At 52.0% G+C, this 18450-nt stretch overlaps 2 protein-coding genes across 12 annotated transcripts in view; one reads left to right on the top strand and one right to left on the bottom strand.

Moving 5' to 3' along the window:
* The window catches only part of WDR86 (WD repeat domain 86), a 32767-nt gene extending 26861 nt beyond the window's left edge, over positions 1-5906 (top strand). For 2 of the 6 annotated variants that reach the window (XM_017876663.1, XM_017876669.1), the window contains exons 5-8: positions 2287-2390; positions 2521-2649; positions 3677-3790; positions 4141-4317. In XM_017876663.1, the coding sequence (XP_017732152.1) occupies positions 2287-2390; positions 2521-2649; positions 3677-3790; positions 4141-4221 (428 nt within the window). In that variant the 3' untranslated portion in view covers positions 4222-4317. Of the gene's footprint in view, positions 1-2286; positions 2391-2520; positions 3125-3158; positions 3791-4140; positions 4318-5817 lie in introns of those variants that run through there. The other 4 variants (XM_017876664.1, XM_017876668.1, XM_017876666.1 and 1 more) reach the window with 4 other exon arrangements.
* NUB1 (negative regulator of ubiquitin like proteins 1) overlaps positions 5773-18450 on the bottom strand; it is a 35065-nt gene continuing 22387 nt past the window's right edge. For 4 of the 6 annotated variants that reach the window (XM_017876658.1, XM_017876660.1, XM_017876662.1 and 1 more), the window contains exons 9-15: positions 17674-17860; positions 16515-16622; positions 15285-15437; positions 10287-10433; positions 8272-8367; positions 7422-7599; positions 5776-7179 (exon numbers count right to left, since the gene is read on the bottom strand). In XM_017876658.1, the coding sequence (XP_017732147.1) occupies positions 7001-7179; positions 7422-7599; positions 8272-8367; positions 10287-10433; positions 15285-15437; positions 16515-16622; positions 17674-17860 (1048 nt within the window). In that variant the 3' untranslated portion in view covers positions 5776-7000. Of the gene's footprint in view, positions 7180-7421; positions 7600-8271; positions 8368-10286; positions 10434-15284; positions 15438-16514; positions 16623-17673; positions 17861-18450 lie in introns of all 6 variants that reach the window. The other 2 variants (XM_017876657.1, XM_017876659.1) reach the window with 2 other exon arrangements.

Below are 18450 nucleotides of genomic sequence, written 5' to 3'. Positions count from 1 at the left end.
GATAGTTTGCTAAGAATGATGGTTTCCAGCTGCATCCATGTCCCTACAAAGGACGCAAACTCATCCTTTTTTATGGCTGCATAGTATTCCATGGTGTATATGTGCCACATTTTCTTAATCCAGTCTGTCACAGATGGACATTTGGGTTGATTCCAAGTCTTTGCTATTGTGAATAGTGCTGCAATAAACATACGTGTGCATGTGTCTTTGTAGTAGAATAATTTATAATCCTTTGGGTATATACCCAGTAGTGGGATGGCTGGGTCATATGGTACATCTAGTTCTAAGGAAGGTTCTACTTTCAAAGGCTCTGGCTGGTGGCCACCTAGAACACCTCCCCTGGGGCATGGAGCCTGCAGGGAAAGCAGAGCCTGCAGCCCACTGTTGCCCATCTCTGTTCTTGGTCTTGGCCAGCAAGGCTATGGGATGATCAAACTTTGTTTTTGATCCTCCTCCCACCCACAGGGAGCTCGGCAGCCACACTGGGTTTTCCAGGCCATGTCCATTTGTCTCTGAGTTTGTAGGGGGAAGGCAGAAAGGGGCTGGAAAGAGACCCAGAGATGAAACTTCCCCTCTGGGGCCATTCACTCTAGTTTTTTAAAGAAAGGCTGGAACAGGCTGGGCACCGTGGCTCATGCTTGTAATCCCAGCACTTTGGGAAGCCAAGGTGGGAGGATCGCTTGAACTTGGTAGTTCGAGACCAGCCTGAGCAACATAGCAAGACCCTGTCTCTATAAACTTTTTTTTTTTTTTTTTTTTTTGAGACCGAGTCTTGCTCTGTCGCCCAGGCTGGAGTGTGGTGGTGCAGTCTAGGCTCACTGCAACTTCTGCTTCCCAGGTTCAAGCGATTCTCCTGCCTCAGCCTCCCGAGTAACTGGGACTACAGGTGTGTGCCAACCACACCCAGCTAATTTTTGTATTTTTAGTAGAGACGGGGTTTCACTGTGTTGGCCAGGCTGGTCTCAAACCTGATCTTGTGATCTCCGCCAGCTTCAGCCTCCCAAAGTGTTGAGATTATGGGCGTGAGCCACTGCGCCCAGCCCCCCATTTTTTTTTTTTTAAATTAGCTGGGTGTAGTGGTGCGTGTCTGTGGTCCCAGCTGTTCAGGAGGCTGAAGCGGGAGGATCGTTTGAGCCCAGGAGTTCAAGGTTAACAGTGAGCTATGATCGCACCACTACACTCCAGCCTGGGCAACAGAGTGAGATCCTGTCTCCCTGTCTCAAAAAAAAAAAAAAAAAAAAAAAAAAAAGCTGGGGAACAAATACCCACAGAGCACCCTCAGATAGGTAGGTAGCCCAGCACCCTTACCCCCAGGTGGTCCTGCCCCTTCTCTCCAAGGTCCTGGGCAGGCTTGCGCCCTAGCTGCCCACCGTAGTTACCTGCTGATTGACAGACCAGGACTTCCTCCCTCCCTCTCCACCTCCCATTGCCCTGTGAGTGTTTCCTGAGACGCCTGCCAGGTGTACTGTCTGCCTCAAGTCCTAGCAACAGGGTCGGCTTCAGAGAGCCCAGCCTAGGCCAAGTGAGTTCTTCTAGTCCACATCCTCAGTGTGGCTTCCTGACTAGCAGCAGCTTGTCACTTAAAACTGGCTAGAAATGCAGATTCTCAGGCCCCACCTGCTAAATCAGATTCTGGGATGCGGCCCCATGCTGTGTGGCTAAGCCTCTAAGTGATGGATGCAGGCTGCTGTTGGAAAACGATTGGACTAAGTTCTTAGGAAAAAAACCCCAGGGAAAGACAGCTACCTGGGGGAGGAGACAGACTGAGTCAGAGGCTCGCCCCCGCTAGGGGTCCTGGGGATGCGTGATCATGAATCCCAGGGGACTGGGCTTTGATTTGGGGGCCGATCCATTAATAAGGATGGGAGGATAAGGCTGCCGACGCAGCGGAAGGTGGGGGGGACGCGACTTGAGGACCTTACGATTAGCCCCAGGCAGGGTCCTCCCAGCCAGGCATGGGAACCAACTTCACCAAACCGCGGAGTGGGGACTGGGCCCGGGCAGTGTTCAGCAGGGGCAAGGCCAGCTGGAGCGCAAGCATCTGCAGGGTGGAGCCCAATAACTGTGGGGATCCCTGTTTCTCTGGAGGGGCGCTGTCCACTTCCCATAGCCTCAGGATACCCCCGTGGGGCGGAGTCCCGGAGACGCCCCAGGTCACGCTCTCGCAGCCCTAGGTCACGCTCTCGCAGCCCTAGGTCACGCTCTCGCCGCCCCATCCCTGCCTGCGGGGGGCCGGTCAGGGAGGGAGAGAAGGAGGGAGGCCCAGCGCGCCCTGTGTCTCCGCAGTGTTCACGGGCAGTGGGGACGCTTGCGCCCGGGCCTTCGACGCGCAGTCTGGAGAGCTGCGGAGGGTGTTCCGGGGCCACACATTCATCATCAACTGCATCCAGGTAGGTCCCTCCGCCTTGCTCTGGGCCGCTGCCCGAGGGAGGGAAGGTGCCCCGCCCGGATCCATCCACGCCGGCAGCCGCGTCCCCCCGCCTACTGCCTCGCCAGTGACGCCCGCCCCTGCGCCCGCAGGTGCACGGCCAGGTGCTCTACACCGCCTCGCACGATGGCGCCCTGCGCCTCTGGGACGTGCGCGGGCTCCGAGGTGCCCCGCGGCCCCCTCCGCCCACGCGCAGCCTCTCACGCCTCTTCAGCAACAAGGTGGGCTGCGCCGCCACGCCCCTGCAGCCGGCCTGACCCCGCGGGGCCCCTGCCGACGCCAGCCCAGACGCCCATCGGCTCCCAGAGCGCCCTGCCCTGCTCCCCGCGGCGGTGGCGCCCGATGGCCGGGGAGGAGCGAGGAAGCCCGGGAGGGAGGAGAGCCTGGTTTTTCTTTGGTGGCCAGGAGGCGCTGGGAGCGGGAGTGCTTGCCCTCGGGACCGCCCTCTTTTCCCTTTTAGGGTGACTCCTGCCCTCCCTCCCCATCCCTGACCTGGCGAAAGGCCTAGTCTCAGGGACCCTCCCACCTCAGGGGCTGCAGGCGACTGCCCCAGCTCCCCCAGCCCCAGGAAACAGGGCCTTTCCTGCTGAGAGGAAGTGACTTTTTACAGAAGCCACTGAATCTGGTTATTTTGGCAAATTGTCCGTCTTGAGGGCCTGGGGGGGAACTAAAATACAGAGCCTGAAAGTTCAAAGTACTCCTGTGTCCTCTTTTTGTTTTGCAAACTGAGTCTCAGCTTCTTTTCGGAGCTTGAGATTCTAGGAACCCAGGGCGGCGGGCCTCCTGCCCTTGCCTCCTCACACCGGCCTGGGCAGCTTTGGGGGTGACTTGTGGAGATGCGGGGCTGCCGCCAGTGTCACTGGTGCAGGGAGTGGACTTGGAAGAGGCCAGGGAGCAAGGGAGCGGCTCTTTCACCTGTGCAGGTGACAGCGGGGACCCTGCTTGGGAGCTCTCATCATTTTCTGGCATGAATCTGGGAAGTTCCTTCAGGGCCTGGAGTGGGGGGAGGGGGGAGGGGACGGGCAGCAGCCCCATCCCCGGGCTCGTGCACAGGAGTCAGGGCAGTGCCTGATGCTGGGAGGCGCAACACACACGCCAGAGCCACCGAGCACCCAAGGGGAGCCCTGTGCCCAGGGGCTCAAGCGCCCTGCAGGAGGCCCCTCAGCACCCTTCACAGCACCTGGAGGGGGCGCTCTTCAGCCCTTTGGTGGTGCCGCTTTCTGCATCCATGTGCCCCGGTTGGCCCAGGTGCCAGGAGAGAAGCTGCAGGTGACAGTGTCTGCCGTGGAGAGCTCATCATCTCGCTGCAGAGAGAAGCATCTGCTGCAGGAGCAGCCCCTTCAAGTGGAGCAGCCCTTTCAGGTAGAGCAGCGTGCACTTCGTAGTCTTAATGCAGAAAATACTTCATCAGAGAGGGCCGGGGCCGCGGCCGCCAGGGCTCAGCTGCCAGGCCTGATGGGCGGGTCCACCCTCGCCCGGAGGAACAGGTAGGGATTGCACTGTGGGCAGTAGGAAGGAAGGGACGCAGGCGCTGTAACTCCTCTAGGCCAAACCTCCAAACCCTGGGAACCAAAGCGACCCCGACCCCCACCCCAGGAAAAAGGGCTGGTTGGGAGGCAAGCAGATCGATGCAGGAGAAGCCGCAGAAACGGCACCACGCACTGTTCTCTGGGTGAGACTTAAGCATACACGGACCTGGGGTCTTGTGCCAGGTCTTGCTGCGACCCGGAACCACTGGGGCCTGTGGCTGCCGCAAGGGGCGTGTCTACCAGAGGAGCTTTCCATCGTGCTGAAGGGACGGTTCCGGAGGTGCAGGCCAGAGAACCGCCTTGAGCGCTGCCTGCGGGCAGTGCTGCGGGCGGGCCCTGAGCCTGTGCAGACGCTCGCACTGACTCCTCCCTGCCGAAGACACTGTTGCTTGGTGATGCTGCACTCTGGCCTGAGCAGCCCCTCACTGATAGGTCAGCTCCAGTCCCCACCTTATCCAACCACATCAGAGAATGGAGCACGCATCAAGCCATCCAGAGAAACCAAATGGGGCGCGGACCCAAATCACGGGCGCTGCACTCACTTAGCATTTTTATAGCAACACACATTGGGGTAATTTCTACTTCCACCGCACAGAGAGCTTTGCGAGATGCTGAGGACATAAAGACAGCCAGATGTCCATTCTCTCTCTGGTTTCTGAGAGCCAGAGAGACATGGTGAGTGAGAGACTCTGATCTCCTGAACCCAGGCCTGGTCCCCTTCCAGCCACACCACTGTCGCCTTGCTATGAACGAAGAAACGAGGTATCTGCTTTTGATAAATTGATTGAGTTGGCTAAGAGAGGAAGGACAGGAGCTACCCATAGGACATATGGGCAGGAACACAGGGACACGGTAGAGCAGTGATCAGCATCAAGGACACCTAACCAGTTGTGCACACCATCATGCTGGCATGGGCTGCCCTCACCTGCCTGTCACACGCCCCTGCCTACTCCTGCTCCTCTAGTGGCATCCAGCCTCCCTGCTGTGATCAGCAATCATACCATCCACCCCCATTCTTCTCTCCCCACAACTCACACCTTCTGGTAGCCCATGAACATGTCACACTCAGACTGTCCTGCCCCAAATACTATCTCATTTGTCCCACATCTAGAATGTTCTTTGTCCCACAGCTAGAATGTTTTTTCCTTTGACTTCCCAAGGAGAACCCTCCCAGGCCCCCTCCTCTGCAACAGTCTCTCCTCCTCCAGCCTCAGCACCCTCCTGCCCCCTCCTCCACCACCTGTCCAGTTTCACAGGGTCAGTTGTAGGTACAGCAGGCCTGGCCCGAGTCTCCATACCTGGAGGGTAGCCCGTCCTGGATATAGCGCATGCCCAGAACTGCCCCCACAACCGGCTTCCTGTGCAGCTCTCTCTTCACAAGACAGGGAAGAGTTTTGGGGCCTGCTGGTGTGTCACTGCTTCTATGATGGCTAAAAACAGCTGGGAAGCTAGAAGACACGCCTGAACCAAGCTCAGGACAGCGACTTGCTAGCAAAAAGCTTCAATTCAGGCCCCAAATCCAAGTGTGGCATTGTGTCAAATGAGGCTGAGAGTCCGTGTCACCTCAGCTCACCAGGCACTTCTGAGGCAAACCCTGACAGGTGCATTTCAGTCCCCTGCCCAGGATCCACCCCAGCCCCACTGGGCATGTGACATCTTTCACAGCAGGTGCCCTCTGCTGCTTCTGAGGTCATCCTTCCATCTCCTCACAAAACTCAGTGGAAACAAACATCTTACAATCGCGATGAAGCACTAGTCACCCAGACGCTTTCAACACCTGCAGCTGGGGAGGCTGAGTAAATTACCGTAAAGTCTGGGTGACAATTTTTGAATATATTTTCCACCTTTTATTTCCATCAGTATCCTCCATTTAAGAAGAATGACAAGAAGTTTCCCATTAGTCCAACCTGGACCACCCACGCTTTATGAAAAGGTTAGAGCATTTCAGCCAGTCCCACATGACCCATCCGTCTTCAGTCAGTGCCTTCTGGAAGGGAGGAAAAGTCTTGGATGCACCTGGAACTCAATCCACTCGGCATCTGGCTGCTGCTGCAGTCCTGGGGCTGGAAGGAGCCCCCACTGGGTGCACATCTACAGAGGAGTACGTGGCGCAGTGAGGACGGTTACTGCTGGAGCCGACACACAGCGAACTACATACTTTTAGAAAGAGCCTCTGTCACATGGATAGAACAACAAAAGAAACCCCACAAAAAACCTGGAGAAAATATATCTAAGTCTCTGATAGATCTCTTAGCTAGCAGTGAGTTCAGTATGACAGCACAGAGTCTAAAAATATTAATTAAAAATAAATTGCTTTGGTTAGCATTTAAACCTTTCCCATTCAATAAAAGATTTCTATAATGAGGAATGCTGAATATATATAAAGTCTGACACTCAATCTTGAATTTCCGGGGCGTATTTTACTGAACTAAGAGCATAAAACACTGGCGTTGCAGGCTGAAGGCGTCTGGTGTGACCTGGTGTGGCTGCCAAGGCCAGCGCCTCATCACTATGCCCCACAGCACTTGGAAGGAAGACTTAAAGGATGATTTGAGGGGTGGGGGAAGGGTGGCACAGGAACCCATGGGGCACCCTGGCAGAGATGGCAGCGTGGGAAGCAGGAAGGCCATGGGCAGTGGGTGCATGAGGCAGGCAAGCCGGGCAGATGGAGCCACAGCTGGAGAGGAAGTGGTCGGGATGCCCTTCCCAGGACCCTGCCCCAGACACCTTCCCCAGGATCCCTCTTCTGCAGGACCTCTGTTCCTTCCCATTTCAGGGTAAAACACCAAGCTAGGGAAGGGGTTAGGGACGCAGACCGGGGAGGCAGATGGAACGACCTGCACCAGGCCAGAGGAAGCTTCTTCCCCGAGACCACGCATGAAGGCCCTGGGACCCCTCCTGGCCTTGTCCCCTGCCCGCCCCCTCCTACACCCAAAGAGGAACTTGCAATTCAGATAAAAAGTAAGAACAGAAAGAGCTGCATTCGCCTTCTCATAATGATAGCATTTATAAGCAGAAAATTAGCACTATTTCTGTTCATTATTTAGTTTTTCTTTGTTGCTGACTTCATATTTTCTACATAGGATAGGTACTCTGCAATAATCATTTCTTCGTCTTCCAGAGTTGAGTCAAGATAGTCTTCCTCATGCTCTGGAATGTCTTCCAGTATCTCATTGACAGCCTCTGTCTCCATGTCTTCGTCTGTTGAGGCACTAGAGGTTCCTACAATAAAATACCGTGGGAGTAAGTGAATTATGTGAGGATTGTCCTGGGGACACTGCACAACCACAGTCAACCTCAGACTGTGCCTCCTGCTGGCCACACTGTCCAGGTGGCCAGCCCAGCAACGTCAGGGGACGCCCCTCTCAGTCTCCACGTCTGCCGTGGCCTAGGGCACTGGCCCCGTCTGTTGGCTTCTGAAGATACTTTGCCGTCAACGTGGCCCTCAGAGACCTCAGACCTACCTGCAGAGTCAGAAGGGGATGTGGCTGGCGGGGACAAAGAGTCCTCCGGCGACAGCGGCAGGTCGGGAGGCAGGCTTCCTCCGTTGTGAGCAAGGGTCTGGGCAGCCAGCTGGACGTTGCCTCTGAACACTCTCAGCGCAGCTTCGGCCACAAGTGCATCAAAACCCATGTACACCAACTAGGGGAGAGGGCAGGGTCACAGCCTCGGCCACCCCCATCACCCACAACGAGCAGACAGCCGGCTCTCATGTTTAAGAGCTCCCGGCATGCGCACCATGGCCCCTTCGGCATAAGTCATGCTTCTGTGCAATGTGAGCGTGGAGCAGCCTGGAAGGGGGCTTGGAAGACTCGAGTCGGGTGCGTCAGTGAGCAGCCATCTCAGGACAGGCAGTGACCTCGGGCTGAGAGGAAGGCGCCACGCCAGTCTCACCACGAGCACGGTGAGGTCAGTGGCCACAGCATACAGGCATGCTAATGTGTGTGGGGGGACAAATGTGGACAGAGTTGTCACTTGGGACACAAAGCTGGATGGGTTTCACAGGTCACAGTGACATCCTTTTAGGTCACAGGCAGATAAATGGGACTGATGTAAACAGCGGTGCATAGAAAAAGGAGGCAAACCTAAAGAGAACTTCCTGACACTTCCCCAGATTTCCTGCTTTCCAAGGAGGCCTCCCCTGCCCTCTGTTGCTGGGTGGGTGGCCTCTGAGGTGGGCAGGTTACACCTGGAGCCTGGGAGCCAAGGTTTCAGCACAGACTCCCTCAGTCCTGCTGCCTGATTCACCCGGGTTACCCCAAGCAACCCCACCCAAGGCTGTCCAAGCTGAGGGCACAAAGACGTGTCACTCACTTGGTCAATGTTTTCCTGGGAGGGACTTTCTTGACGGTTGTCGGTTTCAGGATTGGAATCATTTAACCACCACATCTGAGGATTGCTGAGCAGAATCTAAAACACACAGGAACACCCTTTACTCATCACTAAGCTCTTCACACATTCAGACAGGCACCGCACCCTGCCATGTGCTCGGCAGACCCAGCCGTCCTCTGCGGCTCTGAGCAGAGAAAGGGGCTCCCGCCCGGGCTGATGTTCCCAGAGGCTTCCAGCCAGAGACCGGGACAGTGGAGGTTTGAAGGAGGAGCAAGACTAGTCAGAGGAAAGATCCCTTCTGACAGAGCAGGAAGGGATGGAGAGCAGGCGGAAGCAGCATCCGAGAAAACAGGTTTTGTCAGAGCTACAGACAGAAAGGTCTCTTAAGCAGCTCAGGGCTGCCTGATTGATCTTTGAAAGTGTCATGCCCTCTAGACTTCAAATATCAGGCAGGTAGTAGAGTTATTTTGACCCTTGATTTCTTCATCACACAATACGTAATCTTAAAGACTCTGTGGAGACTTTCCTTTCCAACACTCAGTACTTCTATGTTGGCTGGAGGTATGTATGTGCTACTCATATAATTCCAATCTACTTCGAGACCCATCGGTCCCTTCGGATGTTCAGAATTTCCCACCTCTTAACATTTCTCCCACACAAAAACATCAAACTAGATATTCAAATACAATTTTAAAATTTGGCCGGGTGCGGTGGCTCAAGCCTGTAATCCCAGCACTTTGGGAGGCCAAGACGGGTGGATCACGAGGTCAGGAGATTGAGACCATCCTGGCTAACCCGGTGAAACCCCGTCTCTACTAAAAAATACAAAAAACTAGCCGGGCGAGGTGGCGGGCGCCTGTAGTCCCAGCTACTCTGGAGGCTGAGGCAGGAGAATGGCGTGAACCCGGGAGGCGGAGCTTGCAGTGAGCTGAGATCCGGCCACTGCACTCCAGCCTGGGCGACAGAGCGAAACTCCGTCTCAAAAAAAAAAAAAAAAAAAAAAAATTTAACATATATGTTAAATATACATATACATCGTAACAATATACATCGTAACAAAAGTACTGACTTGTGGAGCCTTCCAGGGAACAGGGCAGGGATAAGAGACAAAGGCAGGGTGGACCATTCATGCCTGCTGCACCCACACCTGCCTCAGCAGGGCAAACGAGTACACCTGCCCTGCCCTCCACCTGCCTCCACCCCCATCTCTGTCCCCCAGCCCCACCCCCAGCATGCACACAACCTAAGCTAGCTCCTACCACTCCGCCTCCTGCCTGCCATGCTGCCCCAGCATCTGCCTGGACTGCTGCCTCCATGCAGCCAGCCCCCTGCCTCCCGTGCACCCCTGGGGACTCTCCACCACGTGTGCTCTGAGTTTGTCTCTCACTGAGCTGCGGGGCTGAGAGGGCAGAGGGTGCGTCCATACCAAGCTGCTGAGATGCAGCACAGCACCTGCCCTACTGAGGATTCGATCTGCTTCTCCAACACAGGGAAGGAAGTGGCCCAGGTAAGGTCACTGCTGTCTGGATCCCAACCTGCTGTCACTCCTGAGGGGTTCTCTGAAAAGCTCCCCCTTTGCCAACATGTACTATGGACTAAATAAATAAAACTAGATACTTACATTTAAATTTTTAATGCCAAACAATTATACTACAAGTTGAATTATGATTCTCTTTTTCTGCTATGGAAACTGCCTGTTTACACTACACTCTGCTGCATACAGAAACCCTATATAAAGTCCTGGCCTGTGGACTCTGCTGGTGTGGACAGACACCGTGTTCTGGAGCCAGGCCTGGGCCAGGCACTGAGCATGGGGCCTCATGGGGCCTCACATGGCTTCTGTCCAGGCCGGAGCCCAGGAGAAAGCTGCCCTTCAGATCTGATGACGGGGCAGCCCATAGGAGTGAGCCTGGGAGGACGCCCGAGAGCCATGGAGGGAGCTCTGGGCAGGACCCACTGCTCAAGGACAAGGCCAGAGGCCCCGAGGGAGCGGCTACCTTCAGGGCCTCGTCCAGGTTCCCGCTGGCTGCATGGAGCGCCTGCTGGGCTGCGTGCGTGGAGTAGCCCATCCCTTTCAGAGACCTGATGTTCTCGAGGCGGCGTCTTTTCTTCTCTTTTTCCTCCTCCCTTATTTGGGCCAATTCCTTTAGGAAAACAGCAAAGTCCCATCCCAAGTTAGGGACTGAGATTTCACAGCATCTCGGTCTACGCTCTGCAGGATTCTCGGGGTTTCCAGGCAAAGCCAAAAAACCAAAGCAAAGCACATTGGGACCTCTGTCTACCTCTCCTCACCCAGCCAAATGGCAGAGGTGCCACAGAGGCAGAGGGGTGGTGGAAGTGCTGCTTCTGAGGGCAGGCAGCGGACGTGAGACGCCCGTGGGGCAGAAAGGAGGTGCCTCATGAGCCCTGCCATCCAGCATCAGGATGGGCCACTCGCCCCACCCAGCGCACTCCCACTGCAGAGGTCGCAGGCATGAGGTGCATGGATTCTCTTCTAGGAACTGGGCAGAAGAACTTCCTGCATGTGGTGGGAAGGCCTTCCAGCCTTTGATGAATTGCCCAGGGACTCAAGTTCAAATGTGATGTGGAATCGGGGGGCTCCTGGGCAATGCCAAGGTTGATGACCCACCCACCACAGCTTGGGGAGCAAGGACTCCAGGGCCTTCTGAGGCCTGTCATTCCATTCAGAACCCACAGAATGCCTAAGGGACAAAGTTCATCTAACCTCTTGGTTCTCAACCCTGTTTCTCAGAGTTGCCTGCTATTGCTGCAGAGCACAAGGCAGCTGCAGAGGGTTCTAGTCTCTTCGCCTCTCCCACCCAGGGCCAATCAGGAGGGTTCCCAACTTATTTTGTAAACTAGTATGCCCATAAACATGTCATTTAAAAAGGGGATTGTGCTGCTTAAAAACAACAACAAAGCAAGTTTGAAAACCAGGAATTTAATCCAACCTCATTATTTTCCCAACAAGGAGACAGAAAGCTTTCAACAAAGCTAAGTGACTGCCACATTCTCCCAGGGAGACCAGCTCCACCATCAGCAGCAGTGAGGACGGGGGAGAAAACAGACTCCCCTCCTTCCAGAGACCTGCTCCTGCCTCCCACCCAGCCCAGGCAACAGGCGCCTCCCTGCGTTTTCCCCACAGCAAGAAAGTGGCCTCATCTCTTAGGAAAACAAAAGCACCATCATTGTGGAACCAGACTCCACAGCGCCACGGTAGGAGCAGGCAGAGCAGAGTGGTTGCTGGAAACATCTCCAGGGATGAAGATATCTGTAGACTCATGGCCTGTCTCTGTCACGGGAGAACCTCCCCTAGTTGGTGGACATGGGTGCCTCTCTGCACCCCGATAATCCAGCTGCACCAGGCCTGTTTCATGCCCCCGTTACATGCTCTACCTCTCAGCGGCCAGTCTCCCCCAGCTCCAGCCCCACCGCACAGCGCAGTGGGCTCCATCATTCCAGTCACCTACCTAAAAGCCCTCAGCAGCTCCCGACCACCTCCCCACACTGAGGCACCAGCTCCTTATTATGCTACTCAGGGCTCCCACTCCCTAGCCCCAACAATGCTTCCAAATTGACCTTATCCTGCCACACCACCCCAACCATGTACGCCAGCAGGAGGCTTTCATGCCACTCACATTTGCACTTTTATTCAGACTTACACTCCACATAAAATGCCTTTACTGGTCCCATCCTCTGCTTTCAATACAGTTTCTTCCATTTATATTCCAACAGGCTAAGAGGCACGCCTAACATCCAAGCACAGAGAAGGACGCTGCCAGCCAGCCGACCTGGGCATTACCTACCACAGACCTCACATCAACCGGGAGCTTCCAAGAATATTTCCTTTCATTACAAATGTCTTAGTCTGTTTCCTTTTAATCATGCAAACACACGTGAGAAAATTATTTTCTGATATATTTCTCTTTATACTAAGATGATTTAGAAAGATAAAGTAGATCAAATCAATGACAGTACTGCACTGAAGTGGCTACAGTTCAGTAGAATTAGATTTCAAGAGAGAGGCATTGTATGGTCACAAGCAGCTGGGACGACCTCTTAGGAAGGCTGCCTCTCACAGTCTGGCCATACTGAAGCATGATCTGTGATCTCTGTTTCTACGGCTGTTGCTTTTTGCCAGATGAGAAACGGGTCTGTACTCAGGGCCATGTTGCACAAAAAATATAAACTTTTAAAATTATATATTAAAGGCTGGGTGCAGTGGCTCACACCTGTAATCCCAGCACATTGGGAGGCCAAGGTGGGAGGATTGCTTGAACCCAGAAGTTTGAAACTGGCCTGGGCAACATGGTGAGACCCCATTTCTATAAAAAATAAAAACAAAAATCAGCCAAGAGCTCTTGGCAGGAGGATCATTGGAGCCCAGAAGATCAAGGTTGCAGTGAGCCATAATCATGCCACTGCACTCCAGCCTGGACAACAGAGCAAGCCTCTGTCCCAAACGAAAACAAAGAATTTACATTCAGCTCAGTTAGATGCCCATACCTAGAATGCTGGAACTCCGTGGGCAGCAGCTTTCTCTCGCTCATCTAAAGCTCCAATAGGAGCTCACTTTTTGTGGGACATTGTTCTTGTCTTTCCAGCACCCATTCTGCCCCTCCCAGAAGTGTGGGAGGCTGCTCCAGCTCCCCAGGTGGCCCCTGAATGGGCTAAGGTGGCGACCCTCTACCTCTTGCCACAGGCCTGAGCCAATCAGTCTTGGCATTCCTCCAGCCTCAGTGACAACAGGTTCAAGGCTTCCCAATCACAAGAAGCTCAGGATTTTCCCTGAGGATTCTGGGACAGAGATTATGGCCCTTGGTGTGACTGGATGACACTAATGACATGGGGTGGGGGGTGGGGTAGAGAGACAGACCTCAGGTCCTCAGTGACATCAGTAAGCCACTGAATCACCTAACCCTGAGACCTATCCTACTTCTGGACTTTTTACAAGTAAACAGGCCAATAAATCCCGTCACATCCGTTTTTTTGATGTTTAGGCAATTCTGGTTTTTTTCTGTTGTTGTTGCTTTCAGCCAAACGCATCCTAACTAATAACACCCATTGGGTGGAAGAGGGAGCAGGATCAACTGCACTATCCACACTGTTGTTTTGTATTTGCATTTTCTCCAAGGGCTTTGAACTTCAGAAATGTACAAGTGATGTGACTCCACTATGCTTTAAAAGACTGCCCCTGAGCTACAGCTCTTCCCGTGTGTGAGATGAGAAGTATCCGTCCTATGGCCTCTCGGGTGGTCACAGGCAGAAGTGAATGACATGAGTGTGACAATGTTTTATGAACTATAGTCTCATACACTGATGAGAATTGTTTTCCAAATGATCTCATTTTAAAACACTAGCTTTCCAGATGCTAATAAAATCTTATTGGTAGTGGAGTAATAGTAAAGCAACAAATCAGTATCAGCAATGTTCGTTTTTCTGTTAGTACTTAATTAGACCATGTAAAACTCAAACACACAGAACTCAACTTTTCAGCCCATCACAGTGGCTCACACCTGTAATCCTAGCACTTTGGGAGGCCAAGGCGGGCAGATCACTTGAGGTCAGGATTTCGAGACCAGCCTGGCCAAAATGGTGAAACCCCATCTGTACTAAAAATACAAAAAGTAAAGCTGGGCATGGTGGTGGGCACCTGTAATCCCAGCTACTCAGGAGGCTAAGGCAGAAGAATCACTTGAACCTGGGAGGCGGAGGTTGCAGTGATCACACCACTGCACTCCAGCCTGGGTGACAGAGTGATACTGTCTTGGAAAAAAAACAAAAAAGAACTCAGCTTTTCAAAGTCTCTGCCTTTACCTACTCATTGACTTCTATAGCAAGACCCAAAGGACCACGACTGGACTAGGCAAGAGAGAAAGGTAATGACCACAGCTGGTGTTGTAAAAGGAGAAACCCAAGCAGCCCTGGGACTGCTCACCATGGAATCAACCCACGAATCCACTCCCTCTCTGGCATCATGTAGGCAAACAACCACGGGGCTTTCCTGCTCCCATCCAAATACCCCTGAGGCTGCTTTTATCCTTCGGGATTATCCTAGTGTTTAGCAAAAAGGGAAACGAGGTAACATACATGTGAGGATTCTAGAGACTTCTGTGGCTGGAGTTTACAGCTAGAAAGGGCCTGTGAGATAATCTAGTACCAACTTCTTGTTTTGGCAAAAGAAGAAAAATGGTTCTCCTGCTAATATTCCACCATGATCTCCTTCTAGGCCTCAGTTATTTTACTGCAGGACATACTGGATAGAATAAGGATCCTTCCAACTCCAAAATCCTAAGGTTTTCTTTAATGTACTTAATTGTTTCAAATGATTATAGTTTTTTAACCTGTGCTTTCATAATATAATCCAACTTGTTTCTATGATTTGACTTATGTTTCTAGGCAAGGATGCAATCCCCAACTTTAATAACGACCTCATGAAAAAACAATTTTCTGTTTTTAAAATGACTTCCAGAAATACACTATGGTGTTAAGAGAGAAAGGGGACTGTTTGCCACCGCGGCAGGAACAAAACTAAGGAGACTGTAGCATGTGAAAAATGATCCAATTGAAAAAGACAAGTTTCAGCCAGGCATGGTGGCTGACACCTGTCATCCCAGGACTTTCGGAAACTGAGGTAAGCTCATCACTTGAGGTCAGGAGTTTGAGACCAGCCTGGCCAACATGGCGAAACCCGTCTCTACTAAAAATACAAAAAGTAGCTTGGTGTGGTGGCGGGCACCTGTAATCCCAGCTACTCAGGAGGCTGAGGCACGAGAATTGCTTGAACCCAGGAGGGGGAGATTGCAGTGAGCCAAGATCGCGCCACGGCACTTCAGCCTGGACGACAAAGTGAGACTCTGTCTCAAAAAAAAAAGTTTCTCCTTCCTTCCCAGTGTGGAGTAATAAAGAGTTCCTTGTTATTAACACCTCCTGTGGGACTATCTTTTTTTGTTCTTTCATACCCAAGAGAGCTAGGGCATTGTGAAAGTGGGTACCTCTCTGCGGTTGGTAATATGAGTGGCCGCATGATCCACGTTCCCATCACACGCCCTCAGGCCAAGCCGGGCTTCCTGGGCAGTAAATCCCAACTGCAACAAATTGTCCACTTTTGATGGATCAATATATAGCTCTTTCAAGAGCTGACGTGCCTAAAGACAGGGAGATATGTAAGAATCATGTAACCATGGCAATACTTAAAGCTTAATACAAAGTTAAAGACTAAAAGAAATTAGATTGTGCCCAATGTGAATTAAAGGGCATCAGATTTTAGATAAAATCTCTAAACTAGGCCTGTTATTAACAAGTACAGGCCGGGCGCGGTGGCTCAAGCCTGTAATCCCAGCACTTTGGGAGGCCGAGACGGGCGGATCACGAGGTCAGGAGATCGAGACCATCCTGGCTAACACGGTGAAACCCCGTCTCTACTAAAAAATACAAAAAACTAGCCGGGCGAGGTGGCGGGCGCCTGTAGTCCCAGCTACTCGGGAGGCTGAGGCAGGAGAATGGCGTGAACCCGGGAGGCGGAGCTTGCAGTGAGCTGAGATCCGGCCACTGCACTCCAGCCTGGGTGACAGAGCGAGACTCCGTCTCAAAAAAAAAAAAAAAACAAGTACAAATGGAAAGAGACCAGCACTATCTCTACTCACATTACACAGCCTCAGCACAACACCAGGAAAGAGGCTAGGTGTCGTGGAAGTGACTGGTATCCACTTTTTTCCTGCAACAAAAGCCCCTGAATTTGAGCTGTGCATGTGGCATTTCTCACCCTCCCGTGCAGCTGGGTGTAGCCAGGTGGTGAAGTCGAGGTCAATGGCATGCAGCCACAGCGCTGGGTGCAGCTGCTGGGCCATCTCTCAAGTGGCCTGCTCTGGACGCTCTCTTGCCCCCTCTGCTGGCTGGAAGAGGCACTGACAGGAGCAACCTGGGACGCCTCGCTGAGGCTGGCGGGCTGCTCACTGCTTTGGCCCCCGCTCACCTCCAGACTGCAAGATGAGTGAGCCATAAACTTCTATCCAATTAAAGTCACTGTCTTTTTGAAGTCTCCTTATTACAGCATCTGGCTGTACTCTAACAAATACAAATATGTTTCTGGTTCAACCTCTCCTGTGCACAGAGAAAGCACAGGCATGTTTCTCACAAGTCACAAACTACTAAGTTAAAATCCTTAACTTCCGGGAGTGTTTTTTAAAAGGAGGTGAAAACGGTTACAACTTTACTTTTCTTACCTTGTTAAGATACTCACAAGCCTCTACATCATTTCCACTGTGATAGTTTCGGATACCTTGAAGTAAGTAGAGTCTTAGAAACAGTACTTTCTCTTTGCCACAATTTCCCTAAAATTATTGAAGAAAAAAAGGACAAAATTGCCTTATTTCTAATTACAGGTGTATAATACTCATATCTGTAATTCCCTTGGTCTCCAGAGGGGCAACATGGTAGTATTAAAACGTCCGTGGCTTCACTATGACTGATGGCAAAAGTGAAGCCCCTTCTTCCCCATCCCCTGTGGTACGACGACATTCCTCCAGACATGCAGCACTCCAGACGTGCAGCACTCCAGACGTGCAGCACTCTAGACATGCAGCACAGTGGCCCTCCTGGTCAGCAGAGAAGTATGCAGAAATCCAAACCAGGTATAAGAGAATCTACATCAGCAGGATTGTGATGACTTGCGGAAATCAGAACAATCCTTACTCGAGCCAGAGCTCTTGAGCTGGGACTCATTCATTCTAACTGTTACTGCTGAAATGTCTATTTTCTGCATTTACATCTTGCAAATTAGACTCTACCCATATAAAGAAGTCCGCAGCTCTCTCCTGGTCAGGGTGATCACTGGTGGGGTTCTATGACTAGTCAACTGTGTTGCTTTGGGCTAAATGCTCACACACTAAAAGAGACAGCCAGATTTGTAAAACATTGAGCACTTTATAAGTATATAGGTTAAGAAGAGTATACTGGCCGGGCGCGGTGGCTCAAGCCTGTAATCCCAGCACTTTGGGAGGCCGAGATGGGCGGATCACAAGGTCAGGAGATCGAGACCATCCTGGCTAACCTGGTGAAACCCCGTCTCTACTAAAAAATACAAAAAACTAGCCAGGCGAGGTGGCTGGCGCCTGTAGTCCCAGCTACTCGGGAGGCTGAGGTAGGAGAATGGCGTAAACCCGAAAGGCGGAGCTTGCAGTGAGCTGAGATCCGGCCACTGCACTCCAGTTTGGGTGACAGAGCAAGACTCCGTCTCAAAAAAAAAAAAAAAGAAGAGTATACTGCATATACTACTATCAAAATGAAATCACCTTGTGGCAGTAGTTCAAATACTTTAACAGGAATAAACACAAATGCTAGAAATGGACTCAACAAGACATAAAATGAATTCCAGGAACATACTTTTATGTGGACCAGTCTCTGATGATTTTCTCCATAACAATTTTTAAAGCATTTCTGGGCCAAGTTTAATTTTTTTTCTGCATCATCAAGGCATTCCAGTTGTTCCAGGCGGAAGTAGCACCACACTATATCCAGCTGGAGGACGGCGTAGTTATCCACTGTGTCCAGCAGCTCTCTGCAACACTCACTGGAAAGAGAAGGAAAATGACATCATTGCCAAGCAGCATTGGAAACATTTTCAGCATCTGAAACCTTTTTGTGAATTACTGGAATTCTTTCCCAGTTCTTGGTATATTTTCAAAGGCTGACTGCTCTAAAAGAGAGATCCTAATGTTTAGGAAGGGAGCTGTATTTATAATCTCATCCTTCTAATGGGGGAAAAAAGAGAAATCAGGGCTTAGGAATCAAAGCTTACCACCACTTGCCCCAGGACACACATGCAGTCCCTTGACAGGAAGGAGAACCCAAGGCCACTGTTTTAGAGGCCCTCAGCAAATACTGGGAAGACCATGCTTTAAAACTGTGACTTCCAATCTTGACTGCAAATTAGCATCACCTGGACCAGAGCAACATTCGTTCTTTCTTTCTTTTTTTTTTTTTTTAGACAGAGTAGCTGGGACTATAGGCGCCCGCCACCTCGCCCGGCTAGTTTTTTGTATTGTTAGTAGAGACGGGGTTTCACCGTGTTAGCCAGGATGGTCTCGATCTCCTGACCTCGTGATCCGCCCGTCTCGGCCTCCCAAAGTGCTGGGATTACAGGCTTGAGCCACCACGCCC

This window comes from Rhinopithecus bieti, unplaced genomic scaffold, assembly GCF_001698545.2.
Source record: "Rhinopithecus bieti isolate Rb0 unplaced genomic scaffold, ASM169854v2 scaffold_10656, whole genome shotgun sequence".
NCBI lineage: Eukaryota > Metazoa > Chordata > Mammalia > Primates > Cercopithecidae > Rhinopithecus > Rhinopithecus bieti.
The sequence above is the reverse complement of the archived record's forward strand: the minus strand, read 5'-3'. Positions and strand labels throughout refer to the sequence as shown.